Source organism: Perissodus microlepis, chromosome 17 (assembly GCF_051167445.1).
Source record: "Perissodus microlepis isolate ML-2025 ecotype Zambia chromosome 17, ASM5116744v1, whole genome shotgun sequence".
NCBI classification, from domain to species: Eukaryota; Metazoa; Chordata; class Actinopteri; order Cichliformes; family Cichlidae; genus Perissodus; species Perissodus microlepis.
The window spans coordinates 31,851,926-31,869,621 of record NC_140477.1 but is presented as its reverse complement, the minus strand read 5'-3'; the positions used below and the strand labels follow the sequence as shown (position 1 = coordinate 31,869,621).

General features: G+C 41.2%; 1 protein-coding gene across 3 annotated transcripts in view; it reads right to left on the bottom strand.

Annotated features, from left to right (window-relative positions):
• The window catches only part of lrp8 (low density lipoprotein receptor-related protein 8, apolipoprotein e receptor), a 174,492-nt gene that overhangs the window by 68,119 nt on the left and 88,677 nt on the right, over window positions 1–17,696 (bottom strand). For all 3 annotated transcript variants that reach the window (XM_084909628.1, XM_084909629.1, XM_084909630.1), the window contains exon 4: window positions 5,323–5,451. In XM_084909628.1, the coding sequence (XP_084765754.1) occupies window positions 5,323–5,451 (129 nt within the window). The remainder of the gene's footprint in view (window positions 1–5,322; window positions 5,452–17,696) is intronic.

Sequence of the window (17,696 nt, the reverse complement as noted above, 5' to 3'; positions counted from 1 at the left end):
TGAACTAATTTGTGTTTGTGGGTGGTATAGCGGTCTCTCGCTCTCTCTCTCTGTGCAGCCATTTCTACAGTTTTACCAAAGATCTTGATGAGTACGCTCCCACAATCATGACATTGTAAGAAAGTCAGGCAGGGCTATTGGTCCGTTATTCTGCTTCCAAATGTTTATCACGTAACTGAACTTCATTGTTTGTGTGGCAAACACTCATTTGATGTTCCAGCTGTGTCTGGTACATCAATTAAAGATTACTTTTCCAAGAACAACAAATGGAAGAGCGGGAAAAAATTAGGTTACCAGATACCCAAAGGGAGTGCTGGTCTCATTAGTCTTTGCAAATGTTTTATCTTTATCTGTTTAAAGGACGAGAAGGAGGTGAGCTGACACATGCATATACTTTTATATTTTTTCTTGTGCTGCAGCACCACTGACAGTATTGAGATAAATAATGACACCCACAACGCATTGCTTCCCCCCCTCTCATACCTGTGTGCATTCAAGGTGCAGATGTAAATAAAGTTCACTGTACTTAATAGCATCTAGCCAGCGCTACAGACGAAGAGTGCACCGAAATGGACTAGTACTTTTTTTTTTTTGTGGCTGGCAATTTTAAATGTAGCTACACAAACATCAAACACACAAACTGTTTCTGTGAAATCTTTCACAAAATGTGTCTGCTACATGAATGAACAGTTAGTGCATTTCCCAGGGAGGGAAAAAAACCTAAATGCATGATAGAAAAAGATGTAAGAAAGAGAGAGGGCAGATGAGAGATCATTTTAATAACTGCTCTGCAGATGAAATTTAAATCTTATATGTAATGTCCTAATTCATTTTAGTTTTTAAATCAACAAACTGTGAGTATACCAATTCTGTTTTATTCCCAGTTTTCATGAAACTACTGTGCAGTTTAGTCTAGTCTAAACTGGTTAGTTTGTTGTGAACATTACAGTGATGTTGCACTGCTGTAGAGCGGCTGTGGTGCTCATGGTTAAAGTTAGTTAACATCAAGGGTAGCAGACATCTATTCTAATTTATGCTGATGTTGCTGATTAAATTCACTTGCTCAATTCTACATTTCATACAAGCTTTATTAGGTTTAGAAAAATCAGCTATCGAGTCATTTGCTTATATCATACTGAATTTAGCTGACTAAATCTCCCAAGAGCAGTGATTTTCTGAGAAGCAGCGCTGGTCACAGCCTGCACACAAAGAAATCCCTTCTGTCGCTCACAAAACAAGTTACTGTGTGAAGCATTTCTAAGCGATACTTTTCTCCACATTACACTACTACGCTCCATCTTAGGGTTCTCCCACCTGCCAAATCCCACTTCGACCCCTGCATGGACTACACCAGCATTAAGCTACGGTAACATTATATTCTCTATATTCTGTAAAATCTACTCAGACAGAAGCCCTCTTCAGAGATGTTATATGACTTGCCCCATAAACACACAAGGGGGTGTGTATGTGTGCGTGTGTGTTATAGGGGCAAATGCAAACTTTAATCTTGTGCCACACTGAAAGTGACACATGAGTATTGCTAGATATGACCTGCAAATATTTCCATCACAGATTTCATGACAAAGTAATGAGAGTGCTTATTTAGACATGAAACTGATATGATCACATGTCCTCAGATTAATGGAAAGGAGTGTTTGTAGAGGAGGTGTATTCAGGAACATGCATTCCCACGATGACGCACACAGACTCAGAATGTAGACACAGTACCTGTTTTGCTGCTACTACCACGCTGTGACTAAAGTGACAGAGAAGTAAACAGTCATGTAAGCAGAGGAGTCTTTGTGACTACAGCTCTTTTAATACTTTTACCAACAATGAATCCTCTTTTGTGACTTCCCACATAATATGATGAAGAGCTGACATTTTGTATTTAAAAAAAAAACTTCAAATGTCAAATCTCGGCAGACCTGCAAGTAAACTGTACCTTCAGAGGCTGGTGGAGGTGTAAAACTGCAAGGTGGTGCTTTTAAACGCTGTAGTGTTCTTAATTTGTGTTCCTCCACTTATGGAATTCGTTATCCGCATCTGTAATAAGGCGATATCTGCACTCTGTGTTTAACTGATGGATATGAAATTTGAATTTCAGATACTCTGAACGGTTTTGTGAAATTTTGTGTTTTGGAAAAAGAGTTAAGTTTTCATGAAAATAAAGACTAGCGTTAATGGATCCATTGTGCTGTTGGGCTTTAAGTCAGCTTTAATGTGTGATCTCTAAATGTCCGGTCAACTTTTTAATATTCATCAAAGGCTGGTCTCTGCAGCAGAACGTCTATAACACCCACCTATATAATCAAACCACTTCAGACAGTAAATCAATTACCATCAAGGGCCCTATGAATTTCTTTTTTTTTTTCCACAGGCATATTAACCACTTTATTTTCTACTGAAAAAGGTGATGAAGAGTTGGCCAGGCCAGGCAGATGAAAGGCAATGGAAGACTATCAATACACAGAAATACAATGGAAAATTACAGGTGCTAAGCAAACATGGGAAGAAAACTACACGAGATACAGACAGTATGTGAACAGTGCAGCTTGGGTTACATGACTAAATCAACAGTGCCTGCTGTTTTCATTAGGTCATGGTCATAGACTCCCTAAAGAGATCTCCTTGTGCTACCGTCAACCTAAAGCGCACACACACAATAAAAACAGATGAACTTGGACAAACACAGAAAAGACTAGAAGGAAGGTGTGGGAAAGAAGATGAGTTAGGACATCCTGCTAACCATGAGAACAACAAACAAACCCCAAAACAGTTATCGCAACTTTTAAAATGTGGAAAAATTGTAACAAATTCCAGATTTCATGTGTTTTACACTAAGAAAATTCTGGATTAGCACGCAGCTGATGTGTGAAAGCTTTTTTTTTTCCATATAGACAATAGAGAGGTGGGAATCAGCAGACGGCCCACAATATGGTATTTTCACAATACTTCACTCATGATGCGATATTGTTACGATTTTTAACATTTTGCAATATGCTGTGCAATAACAAATCAGAGTTTATCACCTTATGATGCAATCTGTTTCTCATAAAACAACAGTTAAGTGTGATAAAGACAAGAATTCACATTTAAATTCACACTTGCTATAAGGCGACCCTGCAGTCCCTCTTGTTCACAAAATTCACAGAGCACTTGAATTTATGTAATAAAGCATCAATATTTGGGTCTCTATATCGATATAATATCGGCACACAAAGTATCACTATACTATGCTATATCAATTTTTTTGTGGATGGCATTTAATGAGAATTATTACACTGAACAAAAAAGAAGATGCGGACAGAACACAAAGAAATCAAAGAGGAGAGTTCGCAGAAGAGACATTAAGGAGAAAGAGATCCATGCTGGTGCAAACCACAGGATCCCTCTGTGGAAGCAAACAATAGCTGCAAACCGATACTTTTAACTGTGATGAAGAGGCATGTGATGCACTCGCAGTGTGCAGATGCCCCTGTGACTTATGTGGTGAGCCAATATCCATGGTTTTTGAAGGCAGCATGTTACAGCTAACAGCAACACTGTATTAATAATAATACATGAGGAGGCATTTGTAGAGTTTTGTTGACTGCCAAATTGGGGAGTCTGCACATCTTTGTGCCTCATCTTCAGCATGAGAATATATGAATGTCAAAGTTTCTGAAGGACAATGCCAGCATTATGGGAATAATCTGAAATGCATCACGCAGATAATCTTGTAGTTTCCTAGTGAGGACACTTGGTACATGCTCTCTCTGCTTTAGGCCCCTGCATACAAAAACTGGTCTAAAATGACCCCACTTTGTCTCCATTAAAACATAATGACTGTGACAGTAAAAAAGCCATTTTTCATTTGGACAAAGGCACCAACATTATATTAGAGATATTAGAGAAATTCAGAACATAAAGGGCAAACTGTACATGCAATCTATATTCTTCATTGTGGTTGCATGTGTTTGTTTCAGGTTTAAAATCAATAATGCTGCAGGCCAGATGTTTATGCTGATGAAAATCAATACCCCTTTTTCCTACAGCTTTGATATCAGCTGGGAGGATGTATGCTACAAAGTGTGACAGCAGTCAATGTATGCGTAATTACTAAAAACATGCGAGGGCATTGCTGATCAAACAAGTGTGTGCTTTCTGAAGAGACAGACTTGGGCTTGATTTCCATCATGACTGTAAAGTAGATGACAAGAAATTTAGCAGTCAATTCCAAAAGCGTTAGGATGCTTTGAAGTAACGATGGGCAGAGGTTCAACAATCTGCAAAAAAAAAGTGCATTTACAAATTGTGGAACGATTTCAGAACAATGTTCCTCAACATAACATTTCAAAGACTTTGGGCGTCTTATCATTTACGCTTTATAATATAAAGGCTGAAAGTCAATATTGGATGCCTGTGATCTCTAGCACTGCGTTAACAACAGGCATGATTCTGTCATGGAAATCAGTGCATGGACTCAGTGCCATTCACAAATGCAGGTTAAAGCTCTATCAGACAAAGAAGATGCAAGCATGAGATGAAAGCATGCATAAATGCTGCCATCTTTGCTGAGTAACATCTCATTTAAAATCAACCATGGTAAAATGACTAAAGATGGCTAAAAGATGGACGCCGCACACTCTGGACTAAAGAGGAGAGGGACAGTCGGGCTTGTTATCAGCCCTACAGTTTTGGCAGATTACACATCTGGAAAGGAACCATGAATACAGGTATACGTACAGGTTTTAGAGCAACATATGTTTCCATCAAGATGATGTCTTTTTCATGACACTATACTAAACTGCATCCTGTGTCTATTACAACATCTGGATGCTCCACTGGCCTAAGTGTAGTCCAGACTTTCACCGACTGAAAACATTGGGAGCATTGCAAAAAGAAAAACATCACAAGAAAGATTCAGGACTGTTGAGCAGCCAGAATCTTATATGAGACAAGATAGAGACAGTCATTTTCTTCTACCAGTCCAGCAGCTGCTCTCCTCAGTTCCCAGATGTTTACAGACAGTTGTTAAAAGAACAGCAGATGCTACACAGTGGAAACCACGGCCCTGTCCCAACTTTTTTGAGACATCAAAGTCAAAAAGAGACAATATTTTTCTTAGAATGGTACATTTGATGTGTTCTATTATAAGTAAAATAACTGCATTCAGTTTATATTTATGTTTTACACAGTGTCCCCACTTTTATGGAATTGGGGTTACATGTTACATTATTCCCAACTGGAATACAACAGACTGACTGCACTGTAACATGAAAAGTGTGCCGCGTGTTTAACTATGTGCTCCTTCCTTCACCATTTCCACCACAAACTTACCCGCGGCGCACTGCTCCTCATCTGCCCCGTTCTCGCAGTCCCTCTCTCCGTCGCATCGCCATGACAATGAAACACATTTGCTGGCAGCCCCTCCGCAATCAAACTTCTCCGGAGGACAGGTCTGTCGGCCTGTGGTTGCAGGGCAAGGGTGAAAGACAGCAAAGGAGAAAAGGCGGAGGGTGGGGGTTGGGAAGAAGAGGAATGAGTGGAAGAAAATTGGCGTAAAAAGGGGGGAGAGAATGAAGTCAGGGAGAGTAGGATGGGACAAGAAAGGGAAGGAGGCAAAAAGATGGAGAGAGAAAAGAGAGCCAGTCAATGAAGCAGTTTGATAACTTAGTTATCTTCTCTCTCAAATCGATCCCTCTTCAAAGGTCTGCAATTAAATTAGACACACAGCTACAGTGGAACAAAGGAGTGGGAACACTGTCACACAAGACACAGAGCTGGGGGAAAAACAATGTAGACAAACAAACAAATAAAGAAACAGAAGGAAACCAAACAAGAAAAAACTGCCCAAGTCTGTCTGTGAACAACTGTTTCAACCAGGGCTCATTTTTCCATGAATATTTAGCCTTAAGCGCTAGATAACAATGTGCCAAAATAAATGTTAAAAAGCCCAAGTCAAGACCCCACAGCTCATTTCCAAATTATTTATAAATGGAGCGGCACAACATCTTTCCAAAATGGTTGTTATTTTGAGTGTAAATCAGAGAAAGCAAAAGAAGTGGAAAGCTGCACATCGCAGACAGTGAAACACACTCCTTTACACACTGTGTGCGACTGAGAAAGTAGTCCCTCTAGATAAAAGCCTATTACAGTAGTCAAGGCCATTGTTCCTGCGTGTGTAACCCATGAGGTTGCTAGAGTGGGAGGAGGGAAATACACCGTTCTAATACATCAAATTTACACAGCCCACAGTCCCTGCAGCAAATCCCCGTGCCTTTTTCCGGCAACCCACTATACACCCTCACCCTGCCTCATTTTCCCCTCACCTCTCTCTTTAATGTCTCTCACTCCCACTCTAACGCCACAGAGACTCGAGCCCCAGATTACATTACAGCACTGTGTCAAACTCAACTCCATCAATTACACACATCTGACCACCAGCATGCTCGCTGGCAACAAGCCTATGTTTGTTGCAGCCGCAGATCAATAGTACCTATGGGATTCGCCCATTCCGGCTTCACTCTCCATTTTATTCTTCTCACATTCCTCCTCCTTGTTTTGATTTTTTTTTAACAACACTCTGATATTCAAACACTGCCCCTGGTGGTGGGACGTTGGGACTAGTTTAGCCAAGAGGGACTGCAAGAATCCTCTCCAGCTGTGCACCTTTGGTTGATGTGATCACCTTTGAAGTCATCCACTTGAATTTTCAGTCTTCTCTAAAACTGGATTTAAGGTTAGACTTGGGCCCTGGTGCCAGGCTGGATCTTTTGGGTGACCACTTTCCTCTCGCCTCCATCTTTCTTCCACTCGCTGAATATCGAGCTCTTGCGCGAGCATCTTTTCAAACCGTCATCCCCTAAATGAGGTTTCTCCTTTCCTTTAAAGAAATAAAAAGCCTCCTGCAAATCCGCTTTAAAAGACCCAACGAGTAAGCGCCATATCAGCGCAGTGTAGCTATTACTGCCAAAAGGGACTGAATGGTCTGCGTGTACAATAAGAGCGCGTGCGGGTGAGTGCACGTGCCCATGTTCTTGTGCCTTTGATGCAAAGAACGCAGCTCTTCTGGATGATGTGAAGGTGTGAATGTGATGTGGGTTATGTGGAGGTGTCTTAATATGTGAATTGTCTCAGCAATCTAAATGTGCGCCTCAGAGATATGGTACTATACAGACAATAGTGTTCCTGGCCTCCACATTATCTAGCTTTTCTAAGAGCGTGTGTGTGTATATTAGTGTGTGTGTGTGTGTGTGTGTGGCAGTGTAATACTACTGTGGGAGACTTCGTCAGTTTCATACAAAGCCTAACATGAAAACATCCCCTAAGGGCTTCAGTCCACCAAGCGTCTGACTGACAGTTGGGTTAAAAGGATGTAATTTGTCTGACTGACCATTTCTGGCCCCTGCGAGTCAGAATGGTCGACTCACGGATAAACTGCCAATCACGAGGCTGAATACAGATGAGCAAGGGGAAAAAAAACGAGCTAACACTGATTATGACAAAACGAATTAGAGGATTCTCACCCCAAGGGTAATCATTTTCCATAAATACAAATAAGTACGATTCCTGCTAATGTACAATCAAACAGTAACCTATAACTATTAAAAAGTCAATTCTTCTGCTCTCTATTAGAATTTGATAGACCATAATAACAGTTTCATCCCCACCAATAGTTTCTACATAAGGTCTCTCTATTTGCTGCCTCAGTTACTGTGCAGCCCATTCCAAGACAAAATTGGGTTGTGCAAGCTAAGAAATCTGTTTTTACGCTGCATGCGGAAGCAACAGGAGTTTGTGTGGACTAAGCTGAAGCGGGTAGCACATGGAGCAATTGGCATGATCAACATCGGTCGCCGTGCCTGTACAGGCCAAAATAAGAAAAACAAAAACATGCCTGCTCTATCAAGTCTGCATCAACTAAAGGACATGGAAACACGAGCGTGGAACAATCTGATCAGCATGTAATCAAAAGGAAAACAAAACATCGTATCATGTATAATCTAGGATGTATTTTTGTTTTTTCCTTTGCCAGTCCAGATGGTGTTGATAATGAAGTCGCAGTTAAAGTTGCTTTCCCCAGTCTTTCAAAAATTGGTGCTGAGAGCAAATTTGCCCTCTGTCTATCTCTCCTTGTTCCTTCTCTCACTAAATGCTGACAAGGTGGACAAAAGTGGTAAAGCAGGCACTAAAGAGAACTGCAGGACTTCCTGAGGGAGAGATACTGCAGACTCTGATCATGTTACATGCAGAGTGCAATATCTGACTCCTGCTCCCACCTTCTCAGGAAAAAGATGTACACAAGACCATAAAAGCATCCTAATGCAAATAAAGACGCACATAACTCTAAACTACAAATGCAGTGTTTGTGGAGACCGCATGTACACCAAAGCAGCTGTGAATCATTGCCTCAGCTGCCAGTCAAAGGCATGTAAGTGAATTCACCTTTGTACTGAATGAATATTTCAAGAGCTGTGAAACTGCTGTGGCACAGATATAAACACTTGGCCGTTAGCTCTCAGTTACCTTTGCTTATTGCCAAGGCTTAGAGCAAATAATAGGCGAGGCACTGATACTAGCCATGCTCCAGTGGAGCTGCTTGGTGATGAGCAGTAAGACACTGAGGGCTCAATACAGCAGCTCCCTGGTGGGTGTAGACATTATCGAATAAGTGTAAAAACGGGTTGGGAAACAAGCATGTACTCTTAGTGAATATAACAGGATACATCAGTGTAAAGGAAACAAACAAGTGCAAATTGGCTGGATGACCAGGTCAGAGCCTTTCCCTCAACTTTCATTTCTGTGACACAAACAAAGCACGTGAGGCTCAACAGATTCAGCCTTGAGCCTCTCTATTCACACCGTAACCCCATTTATATATTTATTCACAGGCCGACTCCGGGTAAGGGGTAATTTTACTTTGAGAGCATGAGCCTGATTTCATTAATATGGCAGTGCTATTAGAGAATAGCAGGTACTATGAGAAAACACAGGAAATTATGATGAGGGAAAACCAATGTACCCAGTTAAATTCCTTAACAGTCTTGTGTGCATAGAATAAGTTAAAAATTCACTGCTTAGTGTTAGCAATACAGCCTGTGAAGGGATGCAGTAGCGAAATGCTGCAAGCCAAACTAAATTTATGAGTGACCTCCATGGCTTCCTGTGCAGATTGCATTAATAGAAGCTTGCGCTGCAGTGTGAAAGTGAACTAGGACGAGATAGCTGGCTCCAGGAGGAAAAAAATATTTACACAGCAGCTCTAGCTTTGTGAATTTATTGGTAGGAAGCATATTATCACATGAGAAAATATTCAATGAATGTTTGACTTATTAGGATAGACTGGGATTTTGATGATTGGAAGAAATGCATTCAGTGTCAACTTTATTTTAACTACATAAATCCACTGTATATTTTAAGGGGAAAATGGCTTTAATCATTTTTAATGTGTTGGTTTAGTTATTTTGTACATTCTGGATATGAAATAGGTTTTTGCTCATCCTGGGGTCAGAAAACTCATTTGGCACACAGAACACGATGCAGTCTTTTAATTCAAACAAGTCCACAACCAGAAGTAGTACACACTTGTTATTCTCCTCACATGGCCCGTCTAAGTGTCTATTATGAGGAGGGTATAGGGGTGGACGGAGCAAGGAGCTGTATGCTAATGAACTTTTGATGAACTACCTTCTTAATTTCCCTTCACAAGGAGGGAGGGATTGGAGCATTGTGGCGCGGCACCACGTCCACTATACAGCTCCATGCTTAGCATCGAGGCGAGCCTCGTAGTTGATTGATGTAGAACTCCCGAAGCCCCGTAGGCTAATGCTAAGATAATTATTTATTACGATTTGCGTGTGTGAGGCCAGGTAGTAGAAGCCATCCTTAAGTCACTGTCCATCACAATGAGACACAACGTCAAAACAAAAGCCACTTGGGAGAGTATGTGGTAATATGGCACATGATAAATGAGGAGGAACGGAGGCTTGTAGATGATTTACTCTGTATCGACACGAAGCATTGTAGCTGAATGAATTTAAAATGCTTTAAGGTACACCGCAGACGGCACAGCACTGATTGATGAGGTACCCCGTTTTAATGTCTTTTTATGCAAAAAACACAGAAGAAACATGACATGTCTCACTACATTAGTGGCATATTATGAATGCCCAGATACTCTGCAATGCTTTGAATGTCAATTGAGTCAGCAAGCAAGCAGGACAAAGCAAAAAAAAAAAAAAAAAGTGTGTGCCATATGAAAGGCATTAAGTTCTTTGTAGCCACTTGCTTTTTATTGTGTCACTTCATTTTTCCTGGTCTTTTTTAACTTTAGAGGACACAACATAGGTACCAGAAGGGACTACAAACTATGTTCATCAGAGCTGAGAAAAAAGAGAAAATAAACATATTTCTTGCATGTGTTTGACAGATCATCAATTGAGTCCAACGGGGGGGGTGGTCCATAACAGTTGATCGTCTGTGAAACTGAATCATTAAAATCAAGTTTCAGCCGTGAGGTAGCATCATAAATTGGCGACTGCCTGCTTGAGAACAGTAAACCTTTACTGCTTGGCTACTCTGTGTGGTATAAAATCTGGGCCGAAGCATGTCTTGAATCAATACACAGTGAGGTACTGCACCTTACTGGAGGCTTGGTCTGTATATTTAAAGGTCATATTAAATTTTATCCATGTATTTTGAGATCATTAAGTACACGCCACACCACGAACACTTAAATGTCTCAGCCTAATGTCTTTATATTTATCTTCAAGTACACAAGACAAGAAATAGGGGAGAAAAGAAGGGAGGTGGGATGTAAGGTGGGAGAAAGCGGTCAGATATTGGTCACAACATTGGAGAACATCAATAAAAGGACAAACTGGAATCGAGGCAATTAGAGGAAGCTACTAGAAAGAAAGAGAAAGGCATCGAGCTGGAATTGGATCGGAATGGGGCTTCTTGTGACTGCAGGGCCAAATTTACACAGATAAGAAATAAATAAATAAATCTTTGGCCACTCACTCATTCACGCTGGAAACATTTTTACAAGATAACACTCTACAAATTGATCGACCTGCACATTAAGACCCAATCACAAACGTAAAATTCCACTCCACGCTGCGTTTCAAGCCGAATTACATCTTAATGTAGAATCGAATTGGAGAAGCAGTCCACGACGCAGTATGGAATAATTACTTTTGTTTTAGAGCTGTAACCTTAGTGAGAGGAGAAGAGCGCAGTCGACAAAGGACGGGAAGGCGAGACTTCGCAGATGATCAATGATTCATTCAAGACCTGGGATGTAGGGATCAGCCAATTATTCGGCATGTAAGGACTTTTTAAATCTAATGGTTTGATCGTTTGTAGTGGGTCGTGTCATCGTGTGGACACTCATTAACCTCATTCCAAGCAGCAGTCTTTTTTGTCCTCCCTGAGGCGCCCAATGCTTTCATTAGTGGCGCGTAAGGTGCCTCCAAGGGGCAGACACTTTGAACTGCAGGTACCATTTATCTTTGTTTCGTAACCATTGACTAAAGCTTTCAGCTAGTACCTGCTCAGGTCTGAGCAGTGATATTTAATGTGGTTATTAGAGGCAAAACAATTAGTCAGTTCATTAACTGCATGATTGACAGGAAGATAGCTTATTGGAAAAAAAGGTGGGGGAACAGTGAGATATTCTTTGGCTGCACATCCTAAATGTGGTTTTCTGTCTCATACGTCACTTTTACAGTTTTTCTCAGTCGCTTTGGTGCGTTTCTCAGATCAGAATTGAAATTCTCATAACTATTAGTTCAACCTCCACAACACTCAGTCATTTGTGCACATCATAGTAGCAATTTCTCCTCTCTCTGAACAAACTGCAAATGATTTTGGACATGAATCAGTTGCTTCCATACATTTCCCTGCTGCTTACTGACATTTCCATTTGCTTATGTCATGTCAGTCAAAAGTAATCATACCTATGGATGCTGAATAGTCGTTCCCAATAAAACTAATAGTCATACATCCATTGCTTGAGTCATCACACACAAAATTGTTGAACTAGTTATCACATGCCAAATATTGGCCATCTGTCAAGCAAATCCTATACCTTTCTGTATCATTTTTCCTGGAAATGTCTCCGAAATTGAACAATTGATCTCAGGTGAATCACAGCTGTCACTCATGAGGAGGCGTGTGAAAGTTTAGTTGTAACCAATGACAAACAACTTGTTCACTGTCAATTATGGATGAATCCTGTGAATCCCCAATTGGCAAGCATATATAAACTGCGCAGGAGCTAGTGTGTACCATTTCTACACTTCTGTGACACAAAATGGAAGGTCAGCACCGTGGAAGAGGGGTGAGGATGCGGGGAGGAAGGGGAAGGGGAAGAGGGAGAAGAGGCAGATATAGGCGGATTCCTAATGAAATAAGGGCTACAATTGTGGACCATGTTGTCAATCACGGCCTCACCATGGAGGAGGCTGGTCGAAGGGTGCAACCCAATATTGGAAGAACTACTGTCAGTTCAATCATCCAAACATTCTGTAGGGAAAACAGGTATGCAAACAGTAATACACTGTACTGTACTGTGCCATCTCAGACACATCACATGTTACTGTACTGTATTTGCAATTTCACAAAAAGTTCACTCTGCACCACATAGGATTGTAAGACAACCTCGCGGAGGCGGAAGAGGGCCCCTTTTTACCCCACAGCAAGAAGAAGCCATTTGTGCAATGGTCATTGCAAACAATGCAATAAAGCTGAGAGAAATACAAAGCGCTGTCATAGAGAATCACACGGTATTTGGCAATATTGAATCTGTTTCAATTTCAACAATTGACAGAGTACTCAAGAAAAATGAAATCCACATGAAGCAATTGTATAAGGTGCCATTTGAACGAAACAGTGACAGGGTGAAGGAGATCCGTCACCAGTATGTGCAGGTAAAGCTGGTCTTCTATGTTCTGCACTGCAAACTGTTTTACAGTACTTCGTAGTTTCATGCAGTACACTTGCAATTCCACAGCACATACTCTACAATGTGTTTTACCAAATGCATGCATTACTGTTTGTTACTGTACACAGGCATATTGTGACATTGCATTTCTGTCTCTCTCTAAAGCGTGTACTGGAGCTGGAAGCCAGGGAAACACTGCACACATTCATATATGTTGATGAGGCAGGTTTCAATCTGGCCAAAGGCAGAAGGCGTGGAAGAAATCGCATTGGACAGAGGGCAACCACTGAAGTCCCTGGTCAGCGCGGAGGGAATATTACCATGTGTGCAGACATCTCAGACAACGGCGTCCTCACCCATATCCCCCTTCTTGGTCCATACAATACCCAACATCTCCTGACATTTTTAGACACTCTTTACAGGGACCTAGTCCCTGAGAATGAGAGAGGTGGAGGCCAACTCAGCAAGTATGTTGTTGTCTGGGATAATGTCCGTTTTCACCACTCCCATCAGGTCAGAGAGTGGTTTGCAGCACATGACAGACTTCTGGTTGAATATCTCCCTCCATATTCCCCATTCCTTAATCCAATAGAGGAGTTTTTCTCTGCCTGGAGGTGGAAAGTTTATGACCGGCATCCACATGAGCAAATGGCCCTGCTAGCAGCCATGGATGCAGCATGTGACGACATCACAGCAGGGTCCTGCAGAGGATGGATTCGCCACTCCAGGAGATACTTTCCTCGCTGCATTGCGAGGGATAACATCTGTTGTGATGTAGATGAAAATATGTGGCCAGACAGACAGGAACGTCTGGATGTGCCAGAATGATTTACTGTACTGTTACATGTGCTGTTTATTGTTCACATTAGTGCACAGCTCTACCAAATGGGTGATTTTATGTTTACATGTATTCTACAGTGAACAAGTGACTGTAGCATATTTTTCTTTTGCACAATTCTGTAGGATTACAAACACTTCTACACAATGGAAATGTGAAACGTAGGTATTCAGTGTCTCAGTTACTCCCAAGACTCCCATAACATCTACAGTGACTTTACTGCACATTTCAGATGGCTGTACAGGTAGGCCATAGTGCTGTCGTCAGCATTTTCAGGTGTCACCAATTGTTTTTGCAATGGGAAACACTGAAATTATAAACTGTCATAGTGGAAACATGACAATGCCATTTGACTATCTTGTTCATAGAGATGGTGTCAAGACTTTTCATTTTGATGGCACTGACAGTTTCATTGACATGGATACTTGCTTTTGAGGTATGGATAATCAATTCTGTGCATGTGACGTGCTTTTGCAGGCTATCCACTAGGTTTTGCAGTTTGCACTAATTGCTTTGGGAAATGCACTAACTGCTGTGCAAATGTTAATGGTGTTCTGAGGAACGCACCAAAGCGACTGAGAAAAACTGTAACTAAATATTATTAGGTTTTGGACTTTTGTTTTGGACAAGATATTTGAATAAGTCAGCTTGAGCTCTGGGAAGTTGTGACAGCATTTTTTCACTATTTGTCTGGCATTTCATAGACTTTAGATCAATCTATGATGAAAAGGCTGGCAACCTGTCCATGGTGTGGCATGTGTCTACGGTAGGCTAGGCTCCAGCCCCCCCGACCCTGAATTGGATAAGTGGAAAAGTATGGGTGGATGGATGAATCAGTGCATGCATTATATCCTTGCGGTCAGTTTTTTTTTCTCCCCCCTTTCGCATCATACAGCAATTTAGTAAATATACAGAATTTGTCCTGCATATTTACTCACATTTGTGCAAATTTGACAGACAAGATCAGCAAAAGAATTGAAGGATTCAAATGACATGTAAATCTTACTTCAGGTTCAGTGACAGTTAGCTTTGTTCATTGTGTTGAATTAGCCTACAAAGCACTGCATTACTCACAGAGGAAAATCATGCTTTATCGGGCACGAATAGCTCACATGGATTATTTTGTAGACAGATTAAGTGTGCCTAGGCATGTACAACAGGCAGAATTACTACATGCACGAGTTAAAAAGGGGTTGCATGTACTCTAAATATATGGACTGTTACATATATTTGTTAATGCATGACTGAGTACATCTTTGGTTACCTTTATATATCTTTCCGTGTATGTGTGAATGCTTGAGCACGAAGAACACTGCACATTGAGAACTGGAGCATAATATTTCATGGCAATGGGGAATTGTATTTGGCAAAAATGACAATGGAAAGACAACGGAGCTCAATTTCGAAATCAAACAAGAGCGTCACGTTAGAATTTTTACTAAGGTCATCTAATTTCACAATTTAACGTCCTTAACTAAGTGAGACCATAAACTGGAGATTTTAGCATAGGAATACACAGGAATTGACCCGTATTTTGAAGCTTTACATGAGCGTATGCGCCATTGCCATCTGGGTTACCAAAAACTAGATGTGATGGGGAGTAATGAGTATGACTATGTTTCCTTCCATAATTATATAATCCCCTATTTTCAGACATAGTATGGCCAAGATTTACAAAATACTTTTTTTTTTCTTTTTTGGCCCCAAATCAATGACTGAGGCCATAAACAGCAGAAAAGTGCTTACAGAGTTCGAGAAAAAAAGTTATTTTCCGGACGTCTCTTTGTAACCACAGCTATTGCCATTTTGTGGTCTTTGGATAGAACCCAAGTTAAAGGCACTTCAATATTGGCTTCATTTTTCTAACCTGTAAGCTACAACCATGTTTTATACAGTCTATGATTTCATGAAAGTTTCAAGCGGCGTTCCGGGGTACTGCTAGTAGCTAGTAACAATTAAACGTTAAATGTTTGGATGGATCCAACATAACAGATGTCTCCTTTCACAAATTTTGTTTACCTATCAACTCAAGTTTGGTTGAGTTGGTTGACCCTTTGGTGCGGAATGTAAATGACATAGAGTTTGGAAGCAGTGGGAAAAGCCAGCCCAGCTAAGTATGTATCGCCAACTCTACCGGCCATTGTCCTTCAGATGTGAAATCCAATTTAGGGAAAGGGCGTATGCAGTTAATATCAGATTACATTGTAAATGAAGGTTAGTGTTGATTAGTGCCTTTCATTGGAACGCTGATCTCCAATTATTGCAGCCCTGATGTAAGGAGTGGAGGGAGAATGTTGGAGAGAGAAAGATCAAAGTCAAGGGAAAGAAGAGGGGGAAAAAAACTGATCAGAGAGAGCAGGTGCAGAGAAAGGAGAAAGAAGCGGGATTCCAATAATACAGGAAAACAAGGGGGGCTGGGAGGTCATGCAGTGAGAACAACAAAACAAAACTGTGAACCTATGACAATAACAAAACAGTAGGGGTGCAACAATACTCATATCAATATTGAACCGTTCGATACAGTGCTTTCGGGTCGGTATGCATATGTATCGAACAATACAAATTTTTTTATTTATTTTATCAACTTTTCTTCTGACGATGCTGTCTGTGTTGAGCGCTCAGTGGATCTGCGTTCGACTACTCCGCCTAGGCTACACTGTCGAGTGCAGATCCACTGAGCGCAGCGCAAGCTAGCAAGACAGAAGCTAAGCTCGTTGCAACATGGCAACTGCCTCAACGCTACCAAACTGAGCCTCCCCCACCCTCATTCAGATCTGGCGTTTGGAACTATCTTGGTTTTCATGTGAAGCATGACCCTGATGGTAAGCGCGTCATGAACAAAAGTAAAACAGTATGTCGGATGTGCCACGCAACGCTCAATTGATGGGAACTAATGTGTTAGCGCAGTTAGCTTGTGAACATTTTTTTGTATCGAAAAAATATCGAACCGTGACACCAAAGTATCGAACCGAACCGTGAATTTTGTGTATCGTTGCACCCCTACAAAACAGCCACAAGTCCAAAGTAAGATCTGAAAAGCCTATGGGGATAAATAACCAACAGCGGGCCCCCGCCATCAGGATGCGAACCGGTGTCACTGCAGCTATATACAACCATGGCAACAAAGTTTCTCTAGATGTGAATTTTAGAGCTGTGTGTTTGAAGGCATGTAACAGTGAGTGACAACATGCCTATTAGAATTCAAAAGTCTTGCACTCAGTTCTGTGCAAACCTCTTAAATTCCCAGCTGAACTATTTAATTTTTTTCTGCAAATGAAAATGTGAAGAAGGGCGGGTAGATTTCTCCTGCGGGTTTAGCTCACATATATTTCTCGTAGGTGATGCTGAAAATTTCCACTGAAAATTGCTCTCTCCCTCGTGCTCCCTCTCTCTATTATTCCCCTAACTCTATCCGGTGTGAAGGAGCAGGAGAACACGGTTGTTAAATGTGGAACCATTAGCACAGTCTAGACCTATGTGTCTGGCAGTGCCATGGGGGGAAGAAATACAGCGCAACACCAGCGCTTTCATAGGAAATTGCCACTTTCTACCAACGGGGCCCTCTAAATTGTTGTTTAGTAGACGACGCATTGGGAATTAAAAATATTGCCAGTGGCTAGTGCCACATCTCTCAGCTGATGACAGAATGCAGGAAAGGGAGGTACACAAAAAGGAAGGCGGAGGAGGGAAAAAAGGCAGTCAGGACTCTATTGAGGGATGCAGAGAGTCGCGCTGAACTTGATGGGGAAACTGAGCTCATTTCCTCCGAGGCACTTTATTGAAATGCAAGGGCAACGAACAAAAACAGATCTATAAAGAGAAACAAAGGCAGGTAAAATGACTTCTAAAGACTTCTCTGTGGAATTTTGAAAGAAAAATATTTCTGGCTCTGTGAAGCTGCCTCTCTCTCTCACTCTCTCTCTCACT